Source organism: Chiloscyllium plagiosum, chromosome 18, assembly GCF_004010195.1.
Source record: "Chiloscyllium plagiosum isolate BGI_BamShark_2017 chromosome 18, ASM401019v2, whole genome shotgun sequence".
NCBI lineage: Eukaryota > Metazoa > Chordata > Chondrichthyes > Orectolobiformes > Hemiscylliidae > Chiloscyllium > Chiloscyllium plagiosum.
This window is the reverse complement of record NC_057727.1, coordinates 16,334,253-16,357,132: the sequence shown is the minus strand read 5'-3', so window position 1 is coordinate 16,357,132 and position 22,880 is coordinate 16,334,253. Positions and strand designations below refer to the sequence as shown.

Below are 22,880 nucleotides of genomic sequence, written 5' to 3'. Positions count from 1 at the left end.
GGGAGGGGAAATGAGGAAACTGGAGAAATCTGAGTTCATCCCTTGTTGTTGGAGGGTTCCTAGCCGGAAGATGAGGCACTCGTGTTGCTATGGTCTGGCGATGGAGGAGTCCAAGGACCTGCATGTCCTTGGTGGAGTGGGAGGGGGAGTTGAAGTGTTGAGCCACGGGGTGGTTGGGTTGGTTGGTCCGGGTGTCCCAGAGGTGTTCTCTGAACCATTCCTGAAGAAGGGCTTATGCCCGAAACGTCGATTCTCCTGTTCCTTGGATGCTGCCCGACCTGCTGCGCTTTTCCAGCAACACATTTTCAGCTTTGTCACACCTCAGGCTGACAACACTCAAATCTATCTCCTAGTGTCAGATTAGTCATGCTGGGTAACTTGCCACCATGTGGCATCTGACCTTCTATGTCCAGGTCAATGGATCCCATATGTTCACACACTCACACTCTCTCTCTTCCTCTCTCTCATTCACCCACACAAACTCTCTCTCTGTTTCTCTGTCTGTCTGTCTGTCTCTCTCTCTCTCACTCACTCACTCACGATACCCCTCCCTTATTAGACCAAAGACCTGTCCTGTCCATTGGTTTTTCTGCTTGATATATGCAGCTTAGATTGCACCCCATGCCAAATATGCATCAATAAATTGATCAAATAAGCTGATCAAATCATTGTTTTCTCAACTCACTGTTTAATTGCATTTCTTCAATTACAAATTTCAGGTATGTTCAGTGCATCTCAGCCCAGTATAGTTTTCATCTTTTGCTCAGCACTTCACTTTCTGGAAATGCTATTTCTAATTTCATGTTCTGTCACTAAATGATTATAAATTGTCTTAAAGTCATATCATTTTGGCATGATCTGCCTGTTGCCTTAGGAGCTAACAATGATATTTCCTAATCGTGACCAATGTTTATCCCTTTGGACTGATGCTGACTGCTTGCTCTTGGCATTGCTGGTATAGACTTTTTGATTGCTGAATGTCAGCATTGCTTCAGTTCTTACAGCTGGTTCATCTGCTGCTTTATCTTGGTCACACTGATATCTACTGACACATTAAGAATTGTTGTTATGTAGTACTCTTCTGGGTGACGGCACTGTTACCCTAATTCCCTCCTTGGCAATGTACAGCTTGGGGTAAAATACTGTATCTATCTTCCTCAAACAATATTTCATCACCTCTCATCTTCTTTCCTGTAGTCTCTATAAAACTTTGAAGCACTGTTTTTCTCAGAATCTCCATCGTAAGCTTCCTTATCAACATTGATGTTCCTCAGGTCTGGTATCTAGGAGTGTATTTTGAGTCTAAATAACAATTTAGTTGGGCTTTTTCCCATCATTATGTGTGGGGTTACTCTATACATGGCCATATATGACAGTAATGCCTTGTTATGAAGGGTGTAAGCGGTACTGCACCTTTAAGAGAGTTGAAAGCTAGCAAGAACTTAGAGAGGCGCAGATAGTCCAGAACAAGGTAACAATACAATGCTTGGTCAGAACAGCTAGCACTGGTTAGATTGCTAGGAGACAAAAACAAATTCAAATTCAGCCAATCACTTTAAATTATGTCCCAAGATACTAAACTCCAATCAAATTTGAATTTGGTATTTTGACAATATTATAACCAATGAAATGATCTGATGTTTTGGGGTATTAAACAGGAAAAAATTGAACAGTTGAAGGAGAACTGCCAATTGCCCAACAGATGTAGGCTGCTAGTGAGAACTCTCTGAGAGGTAACTGTCAAGAGAAGGAGTTTGCACAGAAAAAACATTGACACCAACATTGTATCTTCCTCTGTGGATTTGCTTTCAAAGAAAAGATTCGACTGCTGGCTGCTTTTGAAATTTGAATTTTTCAATAACTCCTAATCGGGGGGGGTTTATCAGACCAGTATTGTAGAGGGGAGGGTAATAGATAGGTTTAGGTAAATGAGTTATAAATAGTAGTTAGTTCATATTCTTTGCTAGACTAAAAAAAAGTTGTTAATTTTTACTTTAAATAGTGACTTTTGGGATAGTTCTTTGCCTCTCAAATTTTTACAGGTTGCTGCACGGGATAAATCTTTTCTGTGTTGCTGGTTTAAATTAGCAAGGGGCTTTTACCCCATGTCGTAACATGCTTCCTTACAGTCTTTGTCTTCAACCTGAACAATCCTCATCCATTTCCATAGGACTGGTTTGGTGGTTCCACTTCCCCTTATGCCTATGGCTCTTTAGGGGTTGCTTTGTGATACTGAATGCTTGTCACTTGCATGTAGTCTTCAAGTGGTCTATGAAATGTATCACGGCATATTGTGTGATTAGAATGACTGATAGTCACTCTGTTGCAATAATTTGAATTTGGTTTATTGCCACATGTACTCAAATGAAAACATGCCTTTACCATAAACTCTGCCGACTGCAATCTAGCTAATACAGGCACTAACCCGAATCTCTCAAAGTGTTCCTCGCATTAGCGTCATGAATAATGATGCCATCTGAGATATTAGTTGTTCCTGGGATCCCAAGGTTTTGTGTTGGGAAATCTCTGCTTCCACGCTGATGCCAAATCTGAATCTCCTGTGTTAGTAAAGTCCACAATGAATGATAAAAAGTTGTCATCTTCCAAGAAACAGGATGAAACAGCTGATGGAATTCTGATTTTAAGTTTAATTTGGAAAATACTTGTTGACATTTCCTGAAATCATTTTTCCTTAGTGCAAATTGGGTGACTTTCTTCCACTGTTACTCCATTCACTTGTCGCATAAGAACACAACTGCAACAGGGCTCATCCACGTCAACAGGCTTCAAGATGCCTTCATTAATCAGTTCTTTGATCTATCCCTCAATTTTGCCTCTCAGATCAAAAGGTGTAACTACAGGCATCATATTCTCAGCAATGGTTAATGCCACTTAGTAGCTGTGCAACCTCCAATCTGATCCAGACTTCTTTCTTAACTTTGCATGGGTCTTCACAGAATTCACATTTAATGTGATGTACAGCACTCCAAGGCTTGGGCAGTTTCTCTACTTAGAAGAGATTCATTATTGTCCTCAATTACTCCAAGTTCTGTCTCTACACTCTGATCTCCAGTTGTCACATCCTCAGGGAAACAGCTAACGGTTTGAAGCATTATTTCTGATGTGTGAGGATACATCTTTGAAATTTTCAAGATCTCCTTTGATTTTCCTTGTCTTCACTTCCTCCCACAGTGCCCTGCAAATGATGTCACTGTTGCTGCCAGAATCTACAATAATACTCAAATCCACCTCACCAATAATACTGGAACATTCTCAGGATTGACCAAAATCATGTATCCACAATTGCTATTCATGTCCTCACTCTGTATCTGCTTCAATGCATCTCACAATTCTCACCTCCTTTTCCTTTACATTGTTTGCTGGGCTTTCCTCTCTCTATAGTTTTGCTTCTGCACTTCTTAGCAAAGTTGTCTTTCCCCCTGAAATTTATGCTTTTTTCCCCCTTGGTAGAGCAACTGCATCTTTTCCATCATGTTCCAAATTGCCACACCTGAAACACTCTCTACCAGTGTTTTGCTGTTTATATTTATGTATACCTGGATTCCATTGGGTTACTCAGTTCACCTCAGCATTTGCTGTGCCACTGGTGGTGGTGAGGACAAGTTTCTTGCTATGAAATTGTCCATCCACTGCTTCCAATGCAGCTACTATTTTCAAAGTGTCATCCAACGTTAATTCACCTCCTCGTTCCAGTGGCCTGCACCTCAGCTTGTCCAACATGCATTGTTGGACCACCCGATCCATTATCTGATTATTCAGAGCCATCAAAATGTAATCATATCCATGAGTTACGTGCCTCAAACAAGTTGCAAATTCATCTACCAATGCTCTCTTTGTGTTTCATCCGAAAGAAAATGTGCCTTTCAAATGACCCGTCTTGCCTTTCACTACACATTCATAAACTGCCTTTGCTCCCCTGTCAGTCAATGCCTTGAAACATTCCTTCATCGACGCCCCTGCACTGAAGGCCAGTTTATTGGACTTTCTGCACCATTGTTGATCCTCACAGACTGTAACTGTCAGCACATGCTTTGAACTTTCTGTTTCATGCTAACACTACTGAATCACCCATGGGATCAAATAGCTGAATTCCTCATATTGCAGACATATCAGCTTCAGCAAATGCTGACATGATCTTAAATATTTTCATATTTATAGAATCCCTATGGTGTGGAAACAGTCCATTCGGCCCATTGAGTCCACATTGACTCTCTAAAGAGCATCCCACCTAGACCTATCCCCCTACCCTATCCCTGCATTTCCCATGGCTAACCCACTTCACTTGCACATTTCTGAACACTGTGAGCAATTTAGCATGACCAATCCATCTAACCCACACATCTTTGGACTGTGGGAGGAAACCAAAGCACCCGGAGGAAACACATGCAGGCATGGGGAGAATGCACAAACTCCACACAGACAGTCACCCAAAGGTCGAATCAAATCTGGGTCCCTGGTGCTGCCAGGCAGCAGTGCTAACCACTGAGGTACTGTGCCACCCTGTTGCTTATGTCACATCCCAAGCTAAAAATAAACACACACAAAGTCATAAATCCAACTGCAGATGTCACAATATTCAGACTGCCATGCTGGCTAAATGCTCAACATGTGTTACCTGACCTTCCACCTCATGTCAGTATCCAATAGCTAAACAAATATGAACAAACACACACACACATATATACATACACACTGTCTGTCTGTCTCTCTCTTACACACACACTCTCTCTCTCTCTCTCTAACACAATTGTGCGCACGCGCACACACCTATCATCATGATATATCTGAGTTTCATTTTTCTGTCTCAAATTCTGCCCACGCTTTATCTGGCACAAAATGAGAACAGACAATGCTGGAAAACTCAGTTGGTCCGGTAGCATCAGTGAAGAGAAAAAGACTTCATGTTTCAGATTGATGATCTTTCATCAGAATGGGCCATTGGCCTTTGTTCCCCTCTCTAGAGGTGCTGCCTGGCCTGCTGAGTGTTTCCAGTGTTTTCTGTTTTTATTTCAGGCTTCCAGTATCCGCAGTATGTTGCTTTCATCTTCATCTGACTGCTTAGGTCAGTCTTTTCTATTACTCTCTTTGCTCCATTTTGTGTATTTTTTGCTGGACCAATGTGAGCGTCCTCCAGGAAGCTGCATCTACCAGTATCGAAGCCCTGCTCCTGAAGAACCTGGACTGTTCTGTTCAGATACCCAAAAATTACCTCCCTCAGCAGCTTCTCTTTTCTCTGCTCTCCATTGGCCAACCCTCAAAGGGGGTGGAGGGGTTTGCAAAAGGAAAAGGTGCAAGGTTATGATGAAGCTCATCTTTAAGCGCGGAAGTATTAATGGCAGTGACTGGGAGGACAAAGCAGTCAACATCTTAACATGGTTCCTCTTGATCCATCAAGATGCAAGCCAATTGAGGCTGCAAAGTGGAATGACAACAGCAAAGAAAAAGGAAGGAAGACAATCCTGGGATCATGAGTTCCATTTCTCCACACAATAATGTACCACTCCCACCCCCACCCCCACCCCCATCAACCCCACCACTGGGGACAAACTTATGAATCCAAAATTCAGCTTCTCTGCCATCTGAGGACTCGCTTAGCCTGACCATCAATCTTGATTCCAAGGCACTGCGATAACGTGTCAATTAAGATGTTTGTTGCTTTCTCATCTATTTCTCACTCGGAACATTTTTTTTCTGTCAGTCAGTTTCCATGGCAGTTAAATATTTCTCTGTCACATATTAATCTCTATGGAGCTAAAACTTCCAGGATTTTGGGAGGGTAGATTTGTTGTGGAGCGTCTGAGGGGTCTCATGCATGGAAGCGGATGTTAAATTTGGATTGGTTCTTGGACCAAATAGGATTCCACTGTTTCTAATATATTGGAATTCCTGGCATGGGGTGTTACAGGCAGGGTCAAAATATATCCAGTCACATATTTCCTTAATATGCATTAGACACAGGTGTTACCTGGAGCAGTGTGCCAAAACCAACCGAAGAAGGCAATGTGGAATACATAAAATGTCGACGCATTATTGACAGAATTAATTTAGGATATTTGGGTTGGCATGGACAAGCTGAACTGAAGGGTCTGTTTCCATGCTGAACAACTCTATTACTCTAATGCAGTACGGCTGTGGAGGCTTGCTGTTAGAATGGAATGGAATGGTAAAAAGAACCCAAACTCAGTGTGATATCAAAGCACAAGACATAGCAGATCCACAAACCAATTCCAAGGCCCATGCAGGAATTTTGTCCTTTTGTCCTTGGCTGTTTATAACTTATTTTCTGACCTTTTTGGTATCTGTTTTATTGCTATGCACTCTCTCACTCTACAAGCACACCATTTCTCTTCTACATGCACTGGCACAGACTGATACTTTGACTTGGGCAATGCATACCCTCGTTATGGTTATTTCACAAGTGGATTTTAGTGAACCCACCTACTCAGGCATAGAGAGATTAATAGTTAAATAGGTTTTAAGATTTGCTATAAAGCATCTTACTCAATCATGTAAGTAGATGTTGCTTTCCTTTATTTTTCTTTGCTCATCTTCCATTCCTTCTCCCCTGTTCTTTTCCAAAACAGATCATGTTGCACATATTATTGAACTGCTGGGGAGAATCCCATTGAATTGTGCATTATCTGGAAAGTACTCCAAAGAATTTTTCAACCTGAAAGGTATGGTAACAGATAATATCAATCACAACCAGTTGATGAAGGAACAGTGCTCCGAAAGCTAGTGCTTCCAAATCAACCTGTTGGACTATAACCTGATTTTGTGATTTTAACTTTGTCCACCCCAGTCCAACACTGGCACCTCCAAATCATATAAATCCCGAACTGTGTTAAGTACAAATTATTATCTGTAAAGTCTATAATTCTCCAATATTGTATTTTAAAGGCCACCTGATAAATCAGTGCATTGGTCTTAGTTTGACTATGGCTAGGCCCAAGTATCTCTTTCCCCAATTCATGCATGCAATTTCACAGCTTCTTTCCTCAGTAACATTGAGGTGAAGTCGAACATCTGCTACATTAGGTGTAACTGGTTATCTAAAAAAAAATAATGATTAAGCTGTGTCACTCAATACTACACCATACCATATAGTGTGATTGCTTTTTACATTGAACTGTATATGTCTATGCATCAATTGGCTAGCACACAAGTGACTAACTCCTGCTAGGAGTTTCGAAACTCTCCATGTGCCAAAGACTCAGGTGGGTAACATATCTCACTTCCAATTCCAGGAATACCCATCATAGTTTCTTCGAGTCTAATGTTTTTTTTCAGTTATATCTCTGGGTCACTTGCCTCTGAGACTCATTTGACATTGTAAGCTATCTTTTACTTTTTTAATAAAATCACATTATGACAGACTTTAGTGGCCACTGCATCCTGAGTTGGACTTCAACTCAGACCTTCAGGTCTAGAGGTAGCGCAAGGACCGTGTGATTTTTATTTTTGTATCTTTGAAAACTGTTAACAGCAATGAGAAAGAAGTGTTTTTTTAAAAACAGGATTTACTAGGATGGCTACATAATTTCAGAGCAAGGAACTCAATGCCTATTTTGAACTCTGTTATGGCTGCAGGTTCCTGCAATAGGATGCGCAGATAATCAAGAATGAAGGGTTAGTAACAAGTTAAACTAATAGGTTCGAAGTTCACTGAGCGGGTTAGAAACTGAAATGAGTCACAGAGACACAGGCACATCTAGAGAGAGAGAGAGAGAGAGACAAACAAACATACAGAAAGATTAGAGTTAAGGTGAGGATTAGATTAGGGTTACACTAGAAGACTAGAGAGTGACTAATATTATTCCATTGTTCAAGGAAGGTAGCAAAGGCAAGCCAGGGAATTATAGACCAGTCAACCTGACATCAGTGGTAGGCAAGTTATTGGAGAGGATACTGAGGGACAGGATCAACCAACATTTGGATAGTGTGGTGCTGGAAAAGCACAGTGGGTCAGGCAGCATCTGAGGAGCAGGAGAATCAACGTTTTGGCATACGCCCTTCATCAGGAATGTGATGGTTGGGGTGGGAGGTGCGGGGGGGAAGGGGGCTGGGAGATAAATAGAAGGGTGGGAATGGGGGAGTGAGGTAGCTGGGAAGGCGATAGGTAGATGCAGGTTGGGGGGGGGGGGGGGTGATGGTGATAGGTCAGAGGGAAAGATGGAGCATATAGGGGGGAACGAAAATCGACAGATAGGACAGTTCAAGACTACAATCAGACCATCACAATTTGGACCTGACCAGACCTGTTCATCTTCTTTCCAACTTATCCGCTCCACTCTCCCCTTCAACCTTACACCATCAGCCCCCATCTGGCATCTAACTATCACCTTCCCAGCTACCTCACTCCCACTCTTCTATTTATCTCTTTGTCCCCTTTCCCTCCCTCACATTCCTGATGAAGAGCTTCTGCCCAAAACGTTGATGCTCCTGCTCCTCGGATGCTGCCTGACCTGCTGTATTTTTCCAGCAACACACTTTTCGACTCTGATCTCCAGCATCTGCAGTCCTTACTTCTTCCAACATTTGGATAGTCAAGGTCTGATTAGGGATAGTCAAGGTCTGATTAGGGATAGTCAGCATGGATTTGTCCTCAGGAAATTATGTCTTACAAATCTTTTGGAATTTTTGAAGAGGTAACCAAAAGGATAGGTGAGGGTAGGGCAGTGGATGTTGTCTGTATGGACTTTAGTAAGGCCTTTGACAAGGTCCTGCACGGCAGGCTAGTCATGAAGTTTAGGTTGCATGGGCTCTAGGGAGCTAATTGGATTCAAAATTGGATCGTTGGTAGGAAGCAGAGGGTGATGGTTGAAGGTTGTTTCTCAGACTGGAGGCCTGTGACCAGAGGTGTGCCACAGGGGTCAGTGCTGGGCCCTTTGTTATTTACTATTTACATAAATGATCTGGATGTGAATGTACAAGGCATCATTAGTAAATTTCCGGATGATACAAAATTAGGAGTTATCATTGATAGTGAGGAAAGTTATCAAACATTACAGAGGGATCTTGGTGAGATGGGGAAGTGGGCTGAGTATTGGGAAGTGGAATTCAGTACAGAGAAATGTTACACTTTGGAAAGTCAAACCAAGGTAGGACTTATACAGTAAAAGGTATGGTCCTATTAGTAAATGGAGTATTGTGGAACAGAATGCCTAGGAGTATAAGTACACAGTTCATTGAAAGTGGCATCGCAGGTAGACGGGGATGGTGAAAAAGGCATTTAGCATGCTGGCCTTAATCAGTTGAGGCATTGAATACAAGTTGGGACATAATGTTACAGTTGTATAAGTCATTGGTGATGCCGCACATGGAGTATTGTGTACAGTTTTGGTCACCCTGTTATAGGAATGACATAGTTAAACTGGAAAGAGTACAAACAAGATTTACGAGGATGTTGCCAGGACTAGTAGGCCTGAGTTACAGGGAGAGGTTGGCCAGCATAGGACTATATTCCTTAGAATGCAGGAGAATGAGGGTTGACCATATTGAGGTGTATAAAATCATGAGAGGCATAGATAGGATGAATGCAGATATTCTTTCTCCCTGAGATGGGGAATTGAAAACTAAAGGGCATAGGTTTAAGGTGAGAGGGGAAAGATTTAAGAAGGACCTGAGGGGCAACTTCTTCACGCAGAGTATGTTGCGTATTTGGAGTGGGCTGCCAGAGAACAGGCAGTTACAACATTTGGATAGGCACGTGGATGGGAAGGGTTTAGAGGGATATGGAGCAAATGCGGGTAATTGGAATAAACTGAGTGGGCACCATGCTCAACATGGACCAGTTTGGGCCAAAGGGCCTGTTTCCTTACTGTATTACTCTATGGCTTTATGAGTGGGTTCAATTCTTATATCCAACTCTTTCTTATCCTCTCCACTTGCCGAAGGTATGGAGACCCGCAGATTAAACCACCACCAGTTGTCTATTTCAGAGCAGCCCTTCGGTCCAGTCAGACTATTGCAACTGCACCTTTAAGGCACTGCACTGGAAACAGCAAAAGACTTCCTTAGGCGGCAGAATTATCACTAGCAATCTTAAATAACATTTCAAAACCAAAGTCAATTGACTTTATCTGGTAAATTGGAGGTAGCATTGCCTAAAAAGGCAGAGATAATGTCTTTAAGACCATAGCACTTGGATTCAAATGAAAGACAAAATAGATTCATGGAGTCATGCATAGCATAGAACATACAGCACTGAAACAGACCCTTCATTCCAATTCATCCATGCTGACCAAGTTTCTCAAACTAAACTACTCCCATTTACCTGCATTTGGCCCATATCCCTCTAAATCTTTCCTATTCACGTATCTGTCCAAATGTCTTTTATATGCATCTACCACTTCCTCTGGCAGTTCATTCCATATATGAACCACCCATTGCATGAAAAAGTTGCCTCTCAGGTCCCTTTTAAACCTTTTCCTCTCACTTTAAAAACATGCTCTCTAGTTTTGAACTCCCCCACCCTGAGGTAAAGACCCTTGCTATTCACCTTATTTCTGCCTGTCGTGGTTTTATAAGTCTGTATGAGAACTACTTCAGATAGGGAAATACTGGAATCAGGTGACATTCAATTACACTTCAAGCAGCTTGAGTATGTGGAGAGAAATAATAAAAAAAACTGGAGGTGGAAATCCAAAAGCAAAAAGAAGGAAGACAAGAGAGAAAGAAAAGCAATCAGGGAAAGGGCAGAGAAGGAGAAGGAAAGACAAGAAGAGAAGGAAAAGAAAATGGAATTTAAGAGAATGGACATGAGAAAATTAGAATGAGGATTGCAAAATGAGAAAGTGAGAGAATTTAAATATAAGATTAAAATAGTGCAGTTGAGACAGGAGACATCAGATGCTGATGCAGACTATGGTGGGGAGAATTTGAGTCATAATTTGAACTCCAGTAAGAAAATATTTAAGGCAATTCTGTAATGAGGAAAAGGATGTGGAGTCATTCTTTACATCTTTTGAAAAAAATGTCTGGACAAGTGAATTGAACAGAAAAGGACTGGCCATTGTTTATGAAGAGTAAGTTGACAGGAAAAGCACAGGAAATCTATCCCTCACTGGCAGATAAGGTTCCTCAGGACTATAATCAGTGATCAAAGCCGAACTGGCTGCATATGAATTAGTGCCTGAAGCATTTAAGCAAAGGTTTTGGAATTTAAGGAAGCAACGGGACAAACTATATTGAATTCAAAAGGGTTGAGAAACGTAGTTTTGATAAGTTGATAAGGCATTATAATTTAAACTACATCTGAAGCTCTCAGAGAGGTTATTAGACAATAGATAATAGACAATAGGTGCAGGAGTAGGCCATTCAGCCCTTCGAGCCTGCACCGCCATTCAATATAATCATGGCTGATCATTCCTAATCAGTATCCTGTTCCTGCCTTATCTCCATAACCCTTGATTCCACTATCTTTGAGAGCTCTATCCAACTCTTTCTTAAATGAATCCAGAGAGTGGGCCTCCACTGCCCTCTGGGGCAGAGCATTCCACACAGCCACCACTCTCTGGATGAAGAAGTTTCTCCTGACCTCTGTCCTAAATGGTCTACCCCGTATTTTTAAGCTGTGTCCTCTGGTTCGGCACTCACCCATCAGTGGAAATATGTTTCCTACTGCCAGAGTGTCCAATACTTTAATAATCTTATAAGTCTCAATCAGATCCCCTCTCAGTCTTCGAAACTCAAGGGCAGGAAGCAAGGATTTAAGTTCTTGGACCACTGGAGTATATTTTGTGGTAAGCATAAATTCTACAAGACAGACGGCTTGCACCTTAATAGGTTAGGGACCAGCATTCTGGCAGGCAGGTTTTCTACTGCAACACCGCTACATTTAAACTAAGTAGCGGGGGGGAGGGGACAAGCTGGATGTTTAAAAAGGAAATTGAAGGGAAAGTTAGAACAAGAGAAGTCAAGAAAGACAACTGTATCAATGAGGCAGAAAACTCAGAAAGGGATCATGCTGTAAGGTTGAGTGAAATAAGGGTTGATGGGAAGGGTGAGAGCAGTAACAAATTAAAAATACTAAAAATGAATGCACGAAGCATTAGACATAAGATGGATGAGCTTGAGGCTCTTTTGGAAATTGGCAGATACGATATTGTGGGGATAACTGAGACGTGGCTTCAAGTGGACAGGGCCTGGGAAATGAATATTCAAGCCTACACGTGCTATCATAAGGACAGACTGACGGGCAGAGGGGGGGGGGTGGCCTTGTTGGTAAGGGACGATATTCAGTCCCTTGCGCGGGGGGACCAAGAGTCAGGAGATGTAGAGTCAGTGTGGATAGAGCTACGAAATACTAAGGGTAAAAAGACCCTCTTGGGAGTCATCTACAGACCCCCAAACAGTAGTCTGGATGTCGGATGTAAGTTGAATCAGGAGCTGAAATTGACCTGTCGCAAAGATGTCATTACAGTTGTTATGGGGGATTTTAACATGCAGGTAGACTGGGAGAATCAGGGTGGTATTGGGCCTCAAGAAAGAGACTTTGTGGAGTGCCTCAGAGATGGATTCTTAGAGCAGCTGGTGCTGGGGCCGACCAGGGTGAAGGCAATTCTGGATCTGGTATTGTGTAACGAACCAGAATTGGTCAGAGACCTCGAAGTGAAGAAGCCATTGGGAAGTAGTGACCATAATACAATAAGCTTCAATCTGCAATTTGAGAGGGAGAGGATACAGTCGGAAGTGACAGTACTTCTGTTGAATAAAGGGAACTATGGAGCTATGAAGGAGGAGCGGGCCAAAGTTCAATGGTGCAAGAAGAATTTAAAACTTTTAAAATTTAGTAACCTTCTATAATAAAAACTCCTGTTGAAGACCAACCAATTTCAACTGTTAGATAGGCAGCAATAATTGATGCTGATTATGAACAGATCCCAAAAAAAAACCTTTTCTTCTGTCATCCTCACAAATTCAAAGGAATAGAAACTGGAAAAGTTAAAGGGAGGCAAATAACCAGGGTTAAGAATGGAAATACCCAACGGTCTCATCTTCAGGTCAGAAAGGGAAGTATTGAGACAGGAAAGAAAATCAGAAGCCAAGATGTTTCTATTGTAATGAGGTAGGAAACATTTGTTTGGAATACTGGAAGCTGAAAAGGAAAAAAGTGGGACTTATTCAAGTTTGTAAGAATACAATGGATCTTGATCAGACGGGCCAATAGACCAAGTATTGGTAGATGGAGTTTAATTTAAATAAATGTGAGGTGCTTATACACTTAATGTTAAGGTCTGGGGAGTGTTGCTAAACAAAGAGACCATGGAGTGCAGATTCATAGTTCCTTGAAAGTGGAGTTGCAGGTAGATAGGATAGTGAAGAAGGCATTTAGTACGCTTTCCTTTATTCATCAGAGCATTGGGTACAGGAGATGGGCGATCATGTTGCGGCTGTACAGGACATTGGTTAGGCCATGTTTGGAATATTGAGTGAAGTTCTGGGCTTCCTCCTATCAGAAGGATGTTGTGAAGCTTGAAAGAGTTCAGAAAAGATTTACAAGGATGTTGCCAAGGTTAGAGGATTTGAGTATAGGGAGATGCTGAATAAGCTGGGGCTGTTTTCCCTGGACCATCAGAGGTGAGGTGTGATCTTATACAGGTTTATAAAATCATGAGGAGCACGGATAGAGTAAATAGACAAGGTCTTTTCCTGGGTGGGGGAGTCCAGACTAGAGGACATAGGTTTAAGGTGAGAGGGGAAAGATTTAAAAGGGACCTAAGGGGCAACTTTTTCACGCAGAGGGTGGTACGTGTATGGAATGAGATGCCATCGGAAGTGGTGGAGGCTGGTACAATTACAACATTTAAAAGGCATCTGAATGTGTATATGAATATGAAGGGTTTAGAGGGATGTGGATCAAATGCTGGCAAATGGCACTAGATTAATTTTAGGATATCTGGTCGGCTTGGGCATGTTGGATTAAAGGGTCTGTGTCCGTGCTGTACACCTCTATGATTCTATGACTTGAATTAGTTTGGGAAGCATACTGGGAAGGAAAAGGCCATGGAGCAGATTTGTAGCTATAACTGGAACAGTAGAGACATTACTATTGTTCCAGAAGACCCAAAGATCTTTTGCTGAATGATAGCTCTAAACAATCCAAAAATCAGCAGTCTCAATCATATCTTTTGTGTTTGCATAAATTGAAAAGTGTGACCTTGTGTTAATATTTCTGTAAAGGTTGACATCTCTGGTAATATGGCATTTTCTCATGGAGCTTCTATAGTGGACTTTGGATTACAACCCTTTTGACTCAGAGAAACACACTGAACCAATTTGTAGGTGGAAAATGTGCAAGACATTTTCACCAGCAGCATCTCTCAGATTATATCTTTACAAACATATTCCCTCATAAATGGTATCTTAAGTCTGGAATGTATTGATTTTGTCCAATAATGCTTTATAAATTAACCTGACAGGAGATATCTTCTGATTTTTCTGTTGGATTTACATCCAGTTATCCCTTCCCACCTCCCTTTAGTTAGTCATCTCATTAATTGAAATTATAGAGCTATTGGGGATTAGGAACTTACCATGAAATAAAAATTAACATAATCTGCAAGATTTCTCAAAATAATAAACATAAAGTAGTGTTGAATAGGTATAATGTCCAATTGAATGTCCAATTGCAACTGCATAAAATTGAAACAATACTACACCAACATGTTACTTTTGGTTCTGTTTCTGTTCTCAGGTGAGCTACGTCATATCAAGACATTAAGGCACTGGGGATTGTACGATGTACTTGTAGAGAAATATGAGTTTCCCTTGGCAGATGCAGCTATATTTTCAGATTTTCTCCATCAAATGCTCAGGTTTATACCAGAAGAACGGGCAACTGCAGCAGAATGCCTTCAACATCCATGGCTGACCATTTAGTTCCCTGAAAACTTTCTTCCTATTACTTGCTGAAACGGAGGTATAACTTTCTACTGGGTAATGGAAGTTGCTGGATAATTGAGGATCTGCAGCATTTAGTGCACTGTGTTTTGCACAAAAATATATTAGAGACTTTGGAATGAAATCAAATTAATACATTCTCAAAATAAAATATAAATAACAAAATAATCTTTTGCAGTGAGGTGATGGCTCACTCAAGGCTTTGTCGTGTGAATATTCTCCTTGATAATTACATTATGGAAGCTATGATTCTGATTGATGATAATACTGGTCAAATCAAATTCTAGTGATTTACCATAAGTTTATAACACACAAAGAAAACTACATGCATTTTATGCTATATAATAAGTATGTGCCACAATTATATTACAATTTTAAAAAATAAAGCTTCAACATTTTTACCCTCACAATAACCTTACAGGTAGTCAAACCTCAGTGAAAAGTCATCCTATTTACACTTTAAAGTTGCTTGTTCAGTTGTACTTAGGTTATTTTTGGCTGCTATTGAACTCTTTCCATGCTATTATCTTAAGGAGACCCTCAAAAAAACTGCTAGCACAATTAACTTACTCTTAACCTATTTCATAAATTCTTGCAATCAACACTCTTTAGGATGTCTTCCTGTCTGGCACCTTAAAACCTTCCATAGCTGGAGCTTTTCTCTTTCTAATTTCTAAGCCACTCAGGTATTCTTTTCTTCTGGATGACTGTTTTGGAGACTGCTAAATTGCATTACCGATGTTACAGGCTTCATTTTCATTCATTCAGGGATGTAGCCCGCATTTATTCCTCATTCCTAATTGCCTTTAAGAGGGTGGTGGTGAGCTGCTTTCTTAACCCGCTGCAGTCCGTTTGCTGGAGGGAGATCCATAATGCTGATGGGGAGGGTGTTCCAGAATTTTGACCCAGTTACAGTGAAGGAACAGTGATATATTTCTAAGTAAGGGTAGTGAATGACTTGGGGGGGAAACATTGCAAGTGGTTCCAAGTTTCTGATGCCTTTGTCTCTCTAGATGATAGTGGGCATGGACTTGGAAGGTGTTGTCTAGGAAGCCTTGGGGAATTTCTGCAGTGCAACTTATAGATGGTACTTACTGCAACAACTGCGTGTATGTGGTGAAGGGAGTGAGTGTTGTGGATGTAGTGCCAATCAACGAGGCTATTTTGTCCTGATGGTGTCAAGCTTTTTGATTATTGTTGCATCTGCAATTATCCAGGCAAGTTGGGAGTATTCCATCACAATCATGACTTGTGCCTTATGGATGGTTGTCAGGCTTTAGAGAATCAGGAGGGGAGTTGTTCACCACAGGATGCCTAGCATCTGATCCATTCTTGCAGCCACTGTATTTATATGATTAGTCCAGTTCAGTTTCTGGTCAATGGTAACCGGTAAGATATTTCTTTGTGAATGGCTTGCTTCATGCTCTGAAAGAAATCTGCACATTCACTGATGTTCCAGATTGTTCTGTTTCTTTCTGACAGACAACTTTTTTAGATTAGATTAGATTACTTACAGTGTGGAAACAGGCCCTTTGGCCCAACAAGTCCACACCGACCCGCTGAAGCGTAACCCACCCAGACCCATTCTCCTACATTTACCCCTTCACCTAACACTACAGGCAATTTAGCATGGTCAATTCACCTAACCTGCACATTTTTGGATTGTGGGAGGAAACCCACGCAGACACAGGGAGAATGTGCAAACTCCACACAGGGAGTCGCCTGAGGTGGGAATTGAACCCGGGTCTCTGGCGCTGTGAGGCAGCAGTGCTAGCCACTGTGCCACTGTGCCGCCCACAAAATCCACAAAAACTTATTTCTGTCTCCATCTTATTGTGTTATAGGATACTTCTGGGCAACAGCCCAATATTTTTCTCTCTTTTACCCTTGTTTTTTTTAAAGCACTGAATTATTCGCATCAAGCATTTTAAAAGCCTTATTTAAATGCACGTAAACAAATTTCCAGAGTATCTGCATGATTCCTGAAGAAGGGCTAATGCCCGAAACGTCGATTCTCCTGTTCCCCAGATGCTGCCTGACCTGCTGCGCTTTTCCAGCAACACATTTCCATCTCTGATCTCCAGCATCTGCAGACCTCACTTTCTCCTATCTGCATTAATCACAGAGCTTAAAAACTAAGTTAAAATGATGTCTCCCCTTAACCTACACGACATAGACATAAACATCAAACATAAAGCTATACATGGTTCCATTTACTGTAGAACCTAAGTTTCCAAATAATAAGTAAAGCAGCTATCACACAAATAAGAAAGGGTTTTTTTTCAGTAATTTTAGCACCGTTCAGCTGTGAATAGACATGAGACACAAATCTGGTGGTGGTGCTCAGCATCTGCACAGTGAAAGGAACCTGTGGAGAAGCTTGGATGTAGATATGGTTCCAAAGATGAGTTATTATAGAATTGTGGAAGCACTTTATCATAGAATTCCTACAGTATAGAAAGAGGCCATTCGGCCCATCGAGTCTTCATTGACCCTCTGAAGAGCATCTCACCCAAGCCCAGCTCCCTACCCTATTCACTTAATCTTGCAATTACCATAGTTAATCTAACTAGCCTACACATCCCTGGATTCTCCAAACAAGGTGGCATGACCAATCTATCTAACCTGCACACCTTTGGACATGTCAGACTCAAAATTTTAACTTTGCTTCTCTGTCTCCACAGATCCTGTTGTGTTTCTCAAGCACTTTCTGATTTTGGCTTACAGTATTTGGAAAGTCTAACTTTGCTTTTATGACCTCTTTGAAGTCTATTACAGTGTGAGTTGTTGATAAATTCTGACTAACTGGATGTGATCCCTTTGATTCCAAGCACTGTAGGCTGCTACTGAGTTTAATTTCTTTCTGATCTGATGTTTTTCATGTTGACATGCAACTTAGTCAGGACTGGTTAGGACCGATTCTGTCTCTACATGTTCAAAGATCTAAGTCCTTGAAAATGTGTAAAAAATTTGTAAAGACTTTCAGAAAATAAATTGGATTTTTATTTCTTAAGGACGGACATATGCTGCATCTTCCTCCCACGCATTGTTTAATTATTCATTCAAGAAGAAAAACACTAAATAGATATGAAAATCTTTGAAAAATAACTAGGATTCTGCCCTAGAAAGTAAGTGCTGGTATGTGCAATTGAGAATGGAAAGGAATGACTTTGGCAAGGCAGAGAATTGAATAGAATTACATAGAAATACAGGAAAGAAACAGGGATACAGTCCAACATTGATGTCTAGTTTTCCACATTGAAAATTTAGTTAAGATGATGCAGGAGGTGAATAAAAATTTGGGCACATATTTAAAGGGAATACTTCTAACACTGGCTGTGAGATGAGAGGGGTAAGACTGAGCAAGTCAATAAATACTCTCCACAAAAAAAGAAAAACGTCTTGATTTCAAACTCACTAGGTAGCTTGGAATCTGTTAACACCCAACAGATGTGTGCTGGCCTTTGTATGTCACACTAGCTTCCTCCCAATTCTCTTCTTGGACCACCTACAACATACCTTTCTATTCTTTTCTCCCTTTGTGCTTAGCTAGATTTTCATTAAATGCATTTTTGCTAATTCCCTCAACTACTTGCGGAAGCAAGCACCATATTCTTCAACCTCTCTGGGTAGAAAAATGTATTCTGAACTCCTTCATGGTAACTATCTTATATTTATGGCCCCTTGTTTTAGCTTCTAACATCTTCTCTATGTATATAACCAATTTATAATTTTACGACTGCTGTTTGGGTCATCTCTCAGCCTTCAGCCGGTTTGCATGGTGGTTTGAAACATTGTGCCTTACCCATGATGAAGGTTTCGTGTATCATTGTGTGACTTTTTCTGTTAAATAATGTCCAGAATTATCTTGCTGTGAAAAACCTAGGGATGTCCGGTTGTCTCAACAAAATAAGTTAACAATCAATTTATTAAGTACAGGACTTGACTGGTACAGTTATTGGTGAATAGAATAGGACAGATAATTTGACTTATCCTTATTATTCAGAGGTATGTTGAATGCCAAAGCAGCCAGGAATTAAAACCTCTATGGATTATGACAGTTGGCCTCTGGCAATACAGCTTAATTTACACAATATAAGATAAATGATGCATGATGTAATGGCAAACATTAATTACTGAAAGAATGCAGTACATCAGTTAAAGAGTTAAGCCTCTTTATTCAGGGGTAAAGGGGAGATAAAGAGGACTTTGCTTACATGGCACTCTCAAATAATAAAATGAGAAAATGCCGGATATACATCTCTGAAAAAGGTCATCAGCCTGAAACATTAACTCTTTTTGTCTGCTGCAGATCCTGCCAAACCTGCTTTTTTCACTATTTTCTGTCCGTATCTCAGAATTCCAGCATCCTAATATTTTCCTCTTGTATTAATGGCTCACCTTTTTGTTCAGTTGTAATTCAGTATCCAAAGACTGAATCATCATGCAAAAGGAACAATTTGAAAGCAGGGTAACCTATACAAAAAGTCCCATAAATGGCCTCCTGGATTAAGGTTGCATGTAGCTGTTGAATAGCTTCCTTGTGAGATTGGGACCTAGAATTACATGTTTGATGTAAGCATTGTGTGCGAAAAGTTAAAGTCAAAATCTCTTCTAAAAAGGTAGTAAGTTCAAATGAATACCATCAGAGGAATTCCTTGTATTAAAAGTACTTTCCTCTACCCCTACCTTCTCCTATGAGGTGTGTTATGAAAAGCATCTTTATTTATTTGTGATTGCAAACCCAGGGTACAAAAAGAATAGCTCTATTTATCCCAATGGGATTTCAGTTTAATGAACACAACTTTATTCCTTTCAGTGGCTTTAGCAATACAGCTTCATTCACTCTGCTGGGTTTTCTCTCACGCTTGGTAGACAGAGTTTTACTCTTTCAAATGGTTTGCTGTCTGTCCTACAATTTTGTCCCTAAAAATATCACTGTTGGCAATAGCCTGCCTTGGTGTGCACTTTGCACGTTCTCAACTCTCAATATAGGTGTGACTCAAAATTAATGACAATTGATAGCAACTGAATAACAGAAAGAGATGTAGAATCTTTGAGCTAGAGTCCTCAGAAATGGGGTGGTTGGTTGGCACAATTGCATAGAAATAAATAAATACAGAAAACACTGGCAAAACTTAGCAGGTCAAGTGGAATCTGTCGGGAAAAGAAAAAGGCTAACGTTTCAGGTCTTACATCTATTGTCAGAACTGAAAGATATAAACAAATAGCTTCTGAGGAGGAATAGAGTGACCAGAAAGGAGAAAAAAAGAAGAAAAGGAAAAAGAATGATTCCTGAAGTGATTGGGGGGGGGGGGGGGAAATAGGAAAAGATGCAGTGACAGAAATGAGAACAGAAGAAGACAAAAGAAGGCATGATAAGACAAATGATAGAAATAAAGGATGTAAAGGGGATTCACAGTATATATGAATTTGTAAATCAGTTTTACCAGATTTGTGAAATAAAAGGGTAGGTGGAGGTCAGCACTGTAGATCAACCCTCTGTCCAAACACTGATAGGGAACCCTAACCCTTAACAAGCTATAACCTCTTATTTTTCTGGAAGGGCTAGTGCACCACCCACCATTAAGAATATTCTCTTCACCTCACCCACATTAAAATGCCTAATGTCGGTGGGTAAAGAAACGCTGCAATTAAAGTCTTTAATTGTTAAACTCAATGATCAGGACAGAATCGTGCAACATGTCTACCGAAAAGATTGGCTGTTCAAATCTTGTGTTAAGGTGCTACATTGTATTTAGGAGCTGGAGTAGGCTATTGGCTCAGGTCTGCTTCACCATTCACTAAGGTCGTGGCTGATCTGGTTGTCAACTCAACACTACTTTCCAGTCTATTTCCTCCCAAGTCCCCTACCCATAACCCCAGAGCCCTCATCTATTAAAAAGCTTCCTAACTTTGCCTTGAATAATTTTAGTGACCAGTGCTTGTGGGGGAAGAGAATTCCACAGATGAATGAACTGCAGAAAAAAAACTTCATCTCAGTCCTAAAAGGGCCTAAAATTAAAATTCTGAAGCTTTGTCCCCTAGTTTGAGTCTTCCCCTTAAGAGGAAACCTAAACCAATATCCACTCTATCAAGACCCCTTGTTTGTTTCCATATGATCTTCTCAACTGTAATGGTTATGGGGCCAACTTATTAAACTTTATTCAGGATAATGACCTCATTCCAGGGATGAGTGGAATGAGCCCTTTCTGAACTGTTTCTAAAGCAATTAATTAATTCTTTCAAATAGGAGACAAAAGCTGTTCACAGTACTCCAGATGTAATCTTACCAATGCTCTGTTCCTTCTAGTAAACCTTCACTCCATTTATATTCAATTCCTCTTGCAATTAACAAACTACATTCCAGTTGCCTTCCTAATCACTTGCTGCATCAGCACACTAACTTTTTGTGATTCACACAGCAGAACACCCGGATCCCTGTGTATCACTAAGTTCTGCAATCTCTTTCAATTTAAACTGTATAATGCTTTTCAATTCTTCCTGTCAAAATGGACAATTTCACATTCACTCCAATCTTATACCGCATCTGCCAAATTTTTGTCCCCTCATTTAACCTGTCTACATTCCTTTTCAGACTCAAGCTACTCTTGACAACTTATTTTCATACCTATCTCACTGTCATTGGTAAATTTAGCTTGCATATTATTTGGTTTCCTTATCCAAATCATTAATGTAGGTTGTATATAATTGAAGGCCCAATACTAATCCCTGTGATATTCCAAATTTTGCAGCTTGGCAAACTAAAAAAGGCTCATTTATCCCTATGCTATGCATCTTGTTAACTAATTTGTTATCTATGCTAATATTTTCCACCTAAACCACATACTCATATACTGCACTGGAACCCTGATGTGGCACCCTATCGGGTGCTTTTGGAAGCTCAAATATATCACATCACTGGTTCCCCCTTTATCCACCTTGCATGTTTATCTCTGCCCAAGACTAGAAGTAACTTAGACTTTACTTAAACAGAAAATTTTAGTAAAATGCTAGACTTTTCGAAAGAGAATGACTCCTCAGACCCATTCACTCAGCAAACTCCCGGCTTCTCACCCAGTCCATGCCCAATAAGTGTGACTGCTTTCTGAATCAAAGTGTCCAGGTAACTTTCCCCCTCACTTATACATCACAATGCCCATAGCTCAGACTCTGGCTTATTAACTCCGAGCCAAAGTTGCTATAGCTGCAAATACATCCCATCCATGTGATTGTCATGATCACACTGATATGCACCCGCTTCTATATGCTGCAGCTACAATACATTACCTTCTCTGACATCTTTATTGTGCACAATTAACTAATAACATTTAGAAATAACACAATTTTTATCTTTTGTTATCTCAAGTTTAGTTTTAATAAACTTAAGGTTTAAATAGGTAAGATACACATTCAACTCAATGCTTATATCTGTCCCATACCCATTTAAATCACTTACAAAATGTTCAGTATCACAACATCGTCCATTCCTGATCAAGGTTAATTAAAGCTTAAAAACAACTTGTGTAGAGAAAGAAGAATGAATATGATAAAGTTCACACGATCATTTCTTTCTTTCTGTCCAGGTGACAGCTGACGTGCTGTTATTTCTTTTATTTCAAATCCCAGCATTATTTTTGCAATCTCTGTACTTTACAGGAGCAAAACATTATTTTGTGGCTGCCCCAACTTGGAAGTTATCAGTAAATATCTAATCTACTTTATCAGGAATTAATTCTGGTTTCAAAAAAAAATTAAAAATTTACCGAGCAGGTTTCTAAAAAAAGATTCAAAGTTATCACAATATTGATTGTGTGAACGAGTGACAATATCTGTATTTATTTATTTAATTCATCACACAGGGCCAGCTGGCATTGGCAGTGGGAGTGGGAGTGGGGAGGAAGCATTATCCGAGCTGATGGTTCTCCCGCCGGACGCAATTGAGTGTTGGGCAG

The 22,880-nt window shown here is 40.5% G+C and overlaps 1 protein-coding gene across 5 annotated transcripts in view; it reads left to right on the top strand.

Annotated features, from left to right (window-relative positions):
• The window catches only part of LOC122558878 (SRSF protein kinase 3-like), a 54,207-nt gene extending 37,721 nt beyond the window's left edge, over positions 1-16,486 (top strand). For 4 of the 5 annotated variants that reach the window (XM_043707779.1, XM_043707780.1, XM_043707783.1 and 1 more), the window contains 2 exons: positions 6,606-6,698; positions 14,720-16,486. In XM_043707779.1, coding sequence (XP_043563714.1) covers positions 6,606-6,698; positions 14,720-14,904 — 278 coding nt within the window. In that variant the 3' untranslated portion in view covers positions 14,905-16,486. The remainder of the gene's footprint in view (positions 1-6,605; positions 6,699-14,719) is intronic. The other variant, XM_043707781.1, reaches the window with a different exon arrangement.
• Positions 16,487-22,880: the final 6,394 nt, after the last annotated feature.